The sequence below is a fragment of the Camelus ferus genome, chromosome 28, assembly GCF_009834535.1.
Source record: "Camelus ferus isolate YT-003-E chromosome 28, BCGSAC_Cfer_1.0, whole genome shotgun sequence".
NCBI lineage: Eukaryota > Metazoa > Chordata > Mammalia > Artiodactyla > Camelidae > Camelus > Camelus ferus.
In genome coordinates, this window is record NC_045723.1 from 5,077,869 (window position 1) to 5,089,437 (window position 11,569).

At 44.7% G+C, this 11,569-nt stretch overlaps 1 protein-coding gene across 1 annotated transcript in view; it reads left to right on the forward strand.

Moving 5' to 3' along the window:
• The first annotated feature begins 4,832 nt into the window (after positions 1-4,832).
• TMEM87B (transmembrane protein 87B) overlaps positions 4,833-11,569 on the forward strand; it is a 43,334-nt gene continuing 36,597 nt past the window's right edge. The window contains 2 exon segments of the mRNA XM_032469802.1: positions 4,833-5,124; positions 8,807-8,867. Of these exon segments, the coding sequence (XP_032325693.1) occupies positions 4,966-5,124; positions 8,807-8,867 (220 nt within the window). The 5' untranslated portion in view covers positions 4,833-4,965.

Here is an 11,569-nt window from a genome sequence, read left to right on the forward strand (position 1 = left end):
GTACGAATTTTAAATGGAAAAAATGCACTTACTCATTTTTGGTGTTGGTCATACCCAGAAGTTTCTCATTAACAGTATTGGAGTTCAGTGTCAGCTCAGCTGCCTTTCCATTTCCTCCCACAGCAACGTGTGGGTCATGTTGCAGTTTCACACCAGGTGAAAGAAACTCCACTAGAGGAAAAGCTAGTCCAGCCGTTCCTGCCTACAGTTAGTTATTCACAAATCTTTGCTTAAATTTTTTGGTCCTTAGATGATCTCTGTCCTAGGATCTAAGTTTGTAAATTGAAAATTATATTGTAGCTTTTTTAAAAATCCCAGAAGACTCCAAAGAGAATGCATAGAGAAAGCACTCTGCTTGGCAATCAATCAATCAATCATCAAACTGTTTTTATCAAAAAATCGTAAATATTTCATCCATTGTGGAGGACACGTAGGTGGAGATCCCTGTAGGAGATTTGGAAAACATGAGATGCCCATCCTATTTTTCAGTTTTGGAACTTTTTTGAATTTTGAAATGGCTTTCAGACGTATAGAAAAGTTGCAAGAAAAATACAAAGAATATCCAGATTCCCCAATTGTTAACAGTTGCTTAACTGGTTTTACTATTCTCTCATTCTGAGTGTGTATTTTTTCTTCCTGAACCATTGGAGAGTAAGTTCAGACATGATGCCCATAGCCCGAAATACTTCAGTGTGTAGTTCCCCAAAATGAGGACATTCTCTTACAGTGTGATGACAGTACAGTTTTCATGTTCAGGAAATTAAAATGGATAGAATACTATTTTCTAATATAGAATCCTTATTCAAATTTCACCAATTATCCCAATAATCTCATTTATAACAAAAACAATTTGTTTTTCTGGTCCAGGATCCAATCAAGGATCAAAAACCTCATTTAATGATCATGTCTCTTTAGTCTGTGTTTTTCAGCTTCTGTTTCAGAACCTTGACAGTTTGTAGGAGTACCAGCTGGTTATTTTGTAGAACATTCCTCAGTTTGAGTTTATCTGAGGTTTCCTCACAGTTTGACACAGCAATGCATTTTTAGCAGGAATACCACAGAAGTGATGCTGTTTCTTTTCAGGGCACCAGGTTGTGAGACATGTCATGTCAATCTGTCCTACTCCTTGTGGTATTAACTTTGATCATTAAGGTGGTGTCTGCCAGGTTTCTCTGCAATAAAATTACTATTTTTCTCTTTGTAATTAATAAGCAGTTTGTGGCAGATACTTCCTTGTTAACTTTTACTAATTTTAGAATCCGATTGATGGTTCTGAGTCAATTGTAAGTATGATAGTTAACAAATGACAATTTTCTAACTTTATCATTCCTTCTATATTTATTTCTTGGTGTCCTACTGTAAAGGAAGAGGTTTTCTTTCTCTCCTATTGATTGATTGATTGATTGATTGATAATAGACATCCTGATATGTGTAAGGTGATATCTCATTATGGTTTGAACTTGCATTTCCCTGATGATTAATAATGTTGAGAACCTCTTCATGTACTTGTTAGCCATTTGTATGTCTTCTTTGGAAAAATGTCTGTTCATTCTTTTGCCCATTTTTTAACTGGGTTGAGGGTGTATTTCAAGGAAATTCATAGAAATGAGATTTCTGGGATAAATATAAACGTTTATGAGATGTCACGGGTTGGGTTTCCCAGGAAGTTGACTCTGGGATGGAGCTCAGCATGCAGCAAGTTTATTAGGGAAGGCTGTTGGGATCTACCTGTGGAAAGGGGAATGGAAAGAAATCGGATTAGGCAAAGGGAGAAATGAAGTAGCTATGCTGTGTCAGTGGAGGCCTCAACCAGCCCTCCTGGGAATTCTGCTGCTGGGCTGACACTTCGGAGTCATTTGGACTTGGAACAGGCGGTGGGCATTTGCATCCTCATGTCAATCAGTCATTGGATGCAGGGCATCCCAGGAAGGGATGTGGCCTTAGATGAGGTGGCTCTCTTCAGCTGAAGCCAAGTCCTCCAGTCCTGCATGGATGTCTGGGCATCCCGAGCATCCACTATAGCCTACCTGTTGTGATGCCTGAATCAACTGCCTTGCAGGAAGTTCTGGGAGCAGACCTTTCACCCCCGGATTCGGGTGGGCCTCCTTTTCTGGGGGAAACTCAGTGAAACACACTACAGCTCCTGCCACTGCATCTGGTCTCAGAGCCCCAAACAGTACTCATAGTCACTCTCCTCACCCTCAGGTAGCGCCCCTGCCCGTCTCAGTGTCTCACCTGTTTGCCTGGCCCAGACCCTCATAGTGAGGAGTCTCTGTGCCCTCTAAGCCATGGCTGGTGCACTTGTCTTTTCATAACCAAAATGGGCAAAGAAATAGCAAGAGGCACCCAAGTGAATCATTTTGGGGCCAAACATACTTCTTCCCTGCCCCCAGTATAACCACTGTCTTGCCTCCCGGAGGACAAAGGTTATAAAAAGTGCCCACTGAACTGAGAAGTCATCTTGAGACTGAAAAATAAGGCAGACCGCTCCATATAACCAATGAATCCGTTTATTTGGGGTAATTTACTCACAGGATGGGATCGGAGGACATGATCCGCAAGCATTCGCAGCTGCATTCCCCACCACCCAGGGGCCACTGGGACAATTTTATAGTTAACATAGGGTATGGGGGTACATGCTTGAAAACAGAATGGGAGTTCCCAAGTCAAGATTTATAAATGGGCAGCTAGTCTCGTGGGTGTTAGGAATATGTCAGAAAAGGTTTTCATCATAGTTTGGGGGCTAACAGAGCATAGAAGCCATCTGGTTCTAATGATTATTAAATAATAGGTCTCATTTGTTTATTTTTGCTTTTGGTTCCTTTACCTTAGGAGACAGATCCAAAAAAAATATTGCTACGATTTATGTCAGAGAGCATTCTGCCTATGTTTTCTTCTAGGGCTTATTGATAGCAATGGGGATAACAGGTCTTGGTAAATGAAATTTCTGTTGTTGGACTTCAGCATAGCCTCCATCCTTGCCACGGTGGCTACTCCACTCATGGCTAGCACTGGAATGTCAGATAAAGAGGCTGGCTGATAGCCACCGGCCAATTGCTTTTTCTTTCCTTTGTTTTTCTTTTTAAATATTAATTTTATTTATTTATTTATTTTTTAATGGAGGTACCGGGGATTGAACCCAGGACCTCTTGCATGTTAGGTATGAGCTCTACCACTGAGCTATACCCTTCCCCCACTGGCCAACTGCTTTTGTCCATTTATTTACCAAGATTAATTTAGCTACTACAATGCCAAATGTCCAGCTTGCCAGAGTCAGAGGCCAATGCTGCATCCCCAACCAGCTAACTATATTCCCTTCCAGCCCAGAAGGTGCAGCGGTTCATTTTGTTAAGTATAAACACATATTCTGAGGATGGACTTGCCTTTCTTGTCCACAGGGCTTCAGCTGGCACCTCTTTGAGTGTTGGAGTTTTGGTTTAGAATCCCACATAACATTGCATCAGACTAGGACTCTTTCTGGTAACCCCATTCTCCTTGCTTAAAAACCATCATTGCCTCTTTGATGTTCTTAGACTACAGTGCTGTCTTCCTAACATGGCTTAGGAGGACCTGGATGTTCTGGTACCATTTAAATATTCCCAGTCTTGCCAGCGTCCATCTCACACCAACAGCTAGTCATCTGGTAGGTCTTTCTGTTCCTCCAGGCCTCAGCACAGGCTGTCCTCTCATAATTAAAACACCTTCAAAGCTACCCCTTGCTCTCACATCTAACTTACCCTTAAGTTTTACTGTAAGATTTAAATGTCATGTCCTCTCCTCCCACCTGACTTACATTCTAAATCTCTGGTGAATGTTCTTGTGTGACCCGGCTACACTATTATCCCTGCCCACATAGAAATGATCACACTGCTTACTGAGAAAGGCACAGATGGATGCACGTGCAATCTTTAATAGACTGTATTGGGCTGTCAATAATTCCTGGCTGACAAAGTGACCAGATGACTGATAAGGCCAGGTCCTCATGACTATAAATCGATCCTATTTTACACTAATGATAACGTTAAACCAGGACTGTACTCTGAACGTTGTTTATATATAAATAAACTGCTGTAGTTCTCTTTGACAGCAAGACATTTATTCAGCTCTCACAGTCGAAAATGCCTGGTGAAGTACACAATTAGACAGACCCAAGCTCTGCCCCTCTGAGCATTAAATAACAAGGCAATTTTATGTGTTCTAAAAAATAGTAACTGCCCTACGGACGTTATGCTCACAACACAATGCCTTGGGTTCAATTGACCCGACCTCAAAACACTTTCCAGGCACTTACTGTGAGTTCAGAGAACAATTTGTTTCCCCTGAGATGAGGGGGTTGGGATAGAGGTAAAAGCAGCGGATTCAAGAAATTGAAACACATGGAGCAGAACTTTAGCTAGCAATGCCATCCCACATTTCCTGCTAAGCATCCGACCATAGTCCGGTGGAGTCTGGGACCTGAGGTTTCTGCCGCTGGCTGAAGCCGCCTCGGGCTCCGACCCAGTTGAGTCCCGCCTCCACACTCCCGCTAGGCCCTGAGCCCCGCCCCTCGCCTCCACGCCCAACCCTGCCCCTACACGGGCCTCGTTGCGAGCCCACCTCCCCTCCCACCCCGCCTCCCTCCTCGCTCCGCCTCTTCTCTCCCGGTCAGGCCCTATGTCCCGCCCCTCGCCTCAACGCCAGCCCCGCCCCTACACGGGCCTGGTTCCGAGCCCCGCCTCCTCCCCGACCCCGCCCCTTCCTGGCCCTGCCTCCATGCTCGGACTCCCCCCTCCTCCCCCGCCTTCCCTGTCCTTTCCACGCCCGGGCCCCGCCTCTAGCTCCACTCCCAGCCAGCCCTGCGCCCCGCCTCCATTTCCCGCCACACTTCCCGGACGCGAGCCCGCCTCCCGGGGGCGGAGCTGCCCCAGGTGCGGGCCCGGGGCGTGGCGGGCGTCGTGGAGCGCCAGGTGCGGCTTCCGCGTCGAGATGGCCGTCGCCAGCCGCGCCGGGGTCTGGCTCCCGCCCGGCCGCCGCCTTCCCGCCGGGGGCCCGCTGCTGCGCGTCGCCCTCTGCCTCCTGTGCTGGGGCCCGGCGGCCGTGGGCGCCGTCCCCGAGCTCGGGGTCTGGGCCGCGACTGTCAATGACGTAAGTGGAGTGTCGGGACCGAGGCAAGGCGGATCTCGGGCCCTCAGGGTCCTCCCGGGGCTCGCTCGGCCCTAGGAGCCCGGCGCCGGGCTTGTCCATCTGGCCGGGCCTGCTCGGGGTCCCCTCGGGGCCTTTTATCTGCTGTGGGCGGGGAGCGCCCCCTCCTCAGGCCCGACCTAGGCGATGGGGAAGATCTCAAGCCCGTGTGCGCGGGGCGGCTCAGCCTTCTGAACCCTGTTACTGCTGATGAGGATCACATTTCCCGGAGTCCTGCCCCTCGCTCGGCTCTGACGTGCTCTGGACAGATCAGGTCCTGCTTTATTCAGACCTGAGCCCGGAACCCCTCGGCACGCCTAGAGGCATCTTTGGATTTGACCCTTCCTCGGCCCGGGTGCAGCCACAAGGCCACACCCGTGAGGCCACAGCGTGGACACTCCAGGGCTTCAGTTTCCGCATAAATTTAGAAAGCGCTTGTGCCGCTTTCTTTTTTTCTTTTCTTTTTTCCTTTAAATGAGAAGGGAACTTGCAGTAGTCACCCTACCCCTCTTTCCGTCATCTTGGGTTCCTAAACTTCTCCAGGGCTCCTGTCACAGTTCCGGGAGTGTGTGTGTGTGTGTGTGTGTATGTTTAAATGGGGCGGGATGTATAATTAAGGGATGTTTGCAAGGCTAGTCTGGAGGCATGAGTGCCTGGAAACTTCCTTTCCAGGGCAGGCCATTTGAGAACTTGGCATCCAGTAGTTACATGAACTGATGTGGGAGGAATGCCCGGGTAGAAATTTGGAAAGATTTGCTAAAGAGGGACAGGAAGTCGAAGAGGCGTTATCTCTTGCGTTTCTAGAGTCAGATGATTCATCCAGCTCTGTTCGTGATGAGTATTTTCCACATGTATGGAATCGATGTCCGTATTCTAAGGGGCAGAACTTATATTTTGATTTTCTCAACCAAAAAAAGAAAATAGTGCCAGAGGCTACGCATTCTTCCTACAACAGGAAAGCTACATGGAAGAAAGAGCAGGTATCTCTGAATCTTTAAGACCCAGTGCAACCATTTCTCTCAGGATTCTCCTGCGTTTGTGCCCTATTTTGTATGCCAGTGTTAGAGCCTGCATATCTCCATTATTGAATTTCTCTGAATGGCAAAAAGCAGAACTCAGAGAACCACACTTATGATCTCTCATGCTGCTTCTGTAGTGAATGAGCAATAGCATAAACTAAGCCAGAATAAATTGGAAGCAAATCGGCTGCATACAGATTACTTGTATATCTGAAAAGATCTTTGCCAAGTAGACTTCAGATGGTGTGACTCCAAAGGCCATGGAGAGAAAATGACTTTGCTTCCTGCATGAAGGAGAGAGATTTGTCTTTGAGTCCTGCGTAATCTGCAGTCCTGTGTGACTCAGACCAGTAGCAGTCCATGAAGCTCCTCTTTGCAAAGAGTAGGCTGATTTTTTTCCCATTTCAAGTTGTCAGAACTTCAGAACAGGAAAGTGGAGTTTTCTTTCATTTGTACCGCAAATCTATCAAGAAATGGTTCTTCTGACTGTAAGGGCACCAGTTTGAGTGCCTGCCAGTGAGCTCTGTACTGCACTGCCCACTACTGTTGCAAGGATGAGTTTTAGACACAGTGCCCTCTCTCAAGAAGCTTATGCAATAGTAGGGACAGCATCCTCTAAGAACAGATAAATAAACCCAATTACCTCTCCCCACCAAATAAATAAATAAATAAATAAATAAATAAATAAATAAATAAATAAATAAATAAATAAAGTAGGAACAGCAGATCTGTGAATAGTAATTACACACACAGTGGCATTCTAGGGGTATGACTGGAGCACTGAGGGAGTCACCTAGCCCCACTTTCTGGAGTTGGTGCCTGGCCGGGTCTGCAAAGACATTATCTTGGTAAAGAATGAGGGGAGGAGAGAAGCAGCAGTGCGGAAACTCTTGGTGTTTCTGCTGATTGAAGGCAGAAGTGTTCGAGGGGATTTGGGCCACCATAGCCTTCTGTGTGTGAATTTGACCTTGAGCCTGAGGCCAAGGATCTAAAATTAAGGCCCTGTGGGGGCTGAGGCAGGTCACATCAGTGAGGGAAGTGAGCTGGGTCTGGGACGGGGGGCCTCGTGGGGAGGTGGTAGACTGCAGATACATGGCCCTGCTGAGGATGGCAACTGTAATTCGTCTCCAGCTGGTGGACGCTGCAGGGTGGTCACTTTTTTTAAAAAAAGTGCGAAGCCAAAATCCATATTTTTATTATGTCAACTAATTCAAAGCTTTTTTAAAAGGCCCCTTGTGGGCCCAACAAACCCCATTTATAGTTTGGATTAGCCCCCTGCCCCAAAACCCCAGTAGCAACTTTGGGGTATGAACGAGGGAGAGTCATTGAAGGGTTCTAGACATGAAGGCTCATCACCGTGGATGCTGTCTGAGGATGAATTGTAGGCTCAGGTCTGGAAGCAGAAGTACCAGTTACTGCAGAAGCATAGCAGGAAACGTCAAGGGCCTGAATTAGGACAGTGGCGGCAGGAATGGTGAGAATGGGAAGTGTCTGTGAGACAGAGTAGGCATGCCATGGAAACTGGGGGATGGAGGTGAGGGACCAGAAGGAGTCATGGCTTGGGTGGCTGGGGATGGCATCCTCCACAGTCAAGGTGGACGGTGCAGGGAGGGTTGCAGGGGAGCAGAAGGGACGGCATCTGGTTTATTGCCGGTGAGTGTGGAATGTCTGTTGGACTTCCCAGTGGATGTGACCTTTAGGTGACTGGGTGCGTGGATGTGCAGCTCAGAGGCGGGATCTGGGCTGGGAGTTCTATTGTTTACTGTGGTTGAAACTGCGTTGAGAAGAGGGAAGAGGTGATAAAGAGCTGCTTGTCCTATCTGTTTTTCTTTCAATCCTAAACATTTGTTCATTTAGTAAAAATCTCACAGGATTTTTATTTTTGGTGAGGGTAGACATTAAATAAGTAACAAATGTAGGGGCTTTTGAACGGGGCTTTCAGGGGTAAGACAGAAATAACTAGATGAAGAAAGAGCAATAGGGAAGGGTTTTTAAGTAAGTTTCCAGCTTGACCTCTGAGGTTCTGCGGGCAGGAAGGAGTATCGTGTTTTTGAGGAACTGAGATAAGGGCTCGAGAGAGGTGGACAGGCCTTGGTTATGCAGGGTGAGCCGCAATGGGAACTGGTCTGTTGTAAGGACTGAGTGATAAGCCATAACGACATGGGCAGAGGGCTGGTTGTTTTAACCAAAGTGGCTTTATGTTGTGGTGGAGGGGTGTGGCTGAGCGGTAGAGCGCGTGCTCGGCGAGCACGAGGGCCAGGGTTCAACCCCCGAGTGCCAACGTTAAGGAGGGAAAAAAAAACCCACAAAGTGTATTTATGTTGATACCAGGAGAGCAACTGCAGGTGCACAGACAGGTCCTCTATCCGAGCAGCCCCTACCTCCTGTGCACTGCTGGCCCCTGGCCCCTGGCGCCTCACGGCCACTGCAGGGAGTAGACATGAGGAACAAGGCTTTACGCCAGTTAGTGATGTGATCAGATTTACATTTGAAAACTAATCACTCTGGTCATAGGGAGGAGTGAAAAGATTAGAACAATATATTTTCCACAATAAAACTGTACTCTTAAACAGTAGAGAGAAATTTTTTGACAGAATCTTTCTATAATTCTTTGTTTTTCATTTTAGAAATCAGGACCTTTGATATTTAGGAAAACTATGTTTAACTCCACGGAAATCAAGTTTTCTGGTAAGTGTAATAAACTAGTATAATACTAAAATAACAATAAATTGTAAATGAGTAATATGTAATATAATATATTATAAACTAATACATTAACTTTACAAACTAATATAACATAATATTTTATATTGTAAACTAGGCAAATGTTTTGTTTTTAAGTGGTTCTGACATTCTTTAAGTGTTTCTTTTGTTCCCATCAAGTCTTGGTCATTTTCAAGAAGGGATTTTTCTGATCCTTCTCAGGATCCTGTCTTAGAAAATGTAATATGAATCATTCTTTAAAAATTATAGTTAAAGTCTAATAAAGTAGTTCTCAGGAAAAAGTATTTGACTTCTGTGGAATTTGATTCTGAATAAATTCCTTTTATTAATATGTCAAATGCCATGATTGTGATGAAACCTTGGTACCCCTGAAATTTTTCTAAAAATACACATGATCATAGTATGAAATAAAAATTCCTAGACGCTAACAATTTAATTAGGATTTTAGGTCTTATGAAAGTGAAAATATTTGCTAGAGACTGTGTTGTCTGTATAAATTCTGATGTGTCAGGGCTGCCAAGTCATAGATCTGGAGGTTTTCAGTATTTTTAATGGGTTTACATTGGATCATTTACTGTGCTCGAACTCCTCTTAGTGTTTCTAGTAACTTGAGTAGGTAAGTTGGTTGCCAGGGTTAAAGTTTTGGAATAAGGAATAGTTTTTTGTCCAGTAGAGCAAATTGGCTTCGTGGGATCCACAGCCATGGTCCCTTTTCCCTCCCACACCATCCTCTGATCATGTGTGGTCTTTGCTGACTGAGGTAGGCCGGCCATCAGCTAGAAAGCAGAGGCGGTTCAAAGCAGCTCAGTGATATCATAGATCATCAGTGGTGATAAGAGCCTGGTAAGAGGAAATTGAAGCCCATGGTGGGTGAGGAAAGCAATTGGGCATCTAATTGCTTTAATAAATTGATGTCTCAATGTCTAGACAAATAAAATTTAAAACACTAGTGCAGACCAAAAGTAAATTTACGTGGGGGGAAAGAAGTTATATGGACCGATGAAGGACAGAATTTGATTTTTTAAAAGTCAATGTGTAATGTCTGAGATCAGCCTAAAAGGAGACCACAATCAAGACAGCGGTAATAACATATCTAAAGAAAGAAAGAATGAGGCAGCAGAAGGGAGTTAGGAGCCAAAGAATTAAAAAATGAGGGTTTAGTCAGGTAAAAGCTGGCAGTCTCCCAGTGTTGATGGGAGAAGAGGTCTTTCTTGACCTGTGGCTGCGGCTCTAACATGTGGCTGGCGGGGGTGGATGCAGTCCCCGGCGGAGCCTTGTTGTCCTGCTGCCACACTCACCAAGCAGCCTCCTCATCACACGGGCATCCAGGAGGGCATGCGGAAGAGAGAGTTAGTTGATCATTATACTTTAACTTTACAGTTATTGTTTATTTTAAGTGAGTAACTGGGCATTCTAGTTTATAGGTCTACATCCGTGGTGTGGTAAAGGAGTGACTGAGTCTCTGTGTTCTCACAGAGCCAAATTTCAGTGCCTGCAAAGTTAAGCCTTGGTCCCTGGGGTATGTGTCCATGCTGTTTGGTGGATCAGTTGTCTGGCTTTCCCTTAGGTGATCCCTCTTAGCTGCCCCATTCAGGATGCAGTCATGTGGAGCCACTGTTGAAAATCTCTCGGTGTAGTTCATAATATTAACAGAATAAAAGAAATATACCAAATAACCATCTCAATAGATCCAAAAATCCTTTGAAAAAACTCAACACCCATTCATGATGAAAACTTAGAAAACTAGAAATAGAAGGAAACTTCCTCAACCTGATAAAGGACATCTGAAAAATCTATAGATTAACATTATACTGTCAGTTCTTCCTAGACTGATATATAAATTCAGTTCATCCCAATCAAAATCCAAGCAAACTTACATAGAAATTGACTAACTGTTTCTAAAACTTATAAGTAACTACAGAGGACCCTAGAATAGCCAAAAGAAATTTTAAAAAGGACAAAGTTAGAGGGCTTTCACTATCTGATTTTTTAACTCAACAAGAAACTACAGTAATCCTAACAGTGTGGGACTGTCATAAGGACAGACACATAGAACAGTGAAACAGACTAGAGGACCCAGAAATAAAGCCACATACATAAGGTCAATTGATTTTCAACAAAGGTGCCAAGGTAGTTCATTAGAGAAAGGATAGTCTTCTCAACAAATGATGCTAGAACAGCGGGGTATCCACACTGAAAACAATCTCAGCTCTTACCTGGATCTTGGACTGAGACAGTCTCTCTTCACCCCTCCTCTCCCCTGCTGAGGCTCATTTACACATATGTTAGACTGCTTGATAACTGTCTCACGGGTCACTGAGGCCCTGTTAATTTTTTTTTTCAGTCTCTTTCCTCTCTGTGCTTCACAATCAGTATTTAATAGTTGTTTTCGCATTCCTTTTGTTTGTTTGTTTTCACATTCTTGTCTGCTAATTCTCTCATCTTTGTCATTTCCATCATCTTTGTCAAATTGACTGATTCGTATCATGTTATGAGTCAAATTTTCCTGCTTTATATACCTGGTGTTTTTGTTTGGATGATGGATATCATGAATTCTACATTCTTGAGTACTATGATGTTGTATTCCTTTAACAGCTTTGTTCTGGCAGATAGTTAAGTTTCTTTTGGGTCTGTTTGATCTTGTCCAATTTTGTTTTTAATTTCTT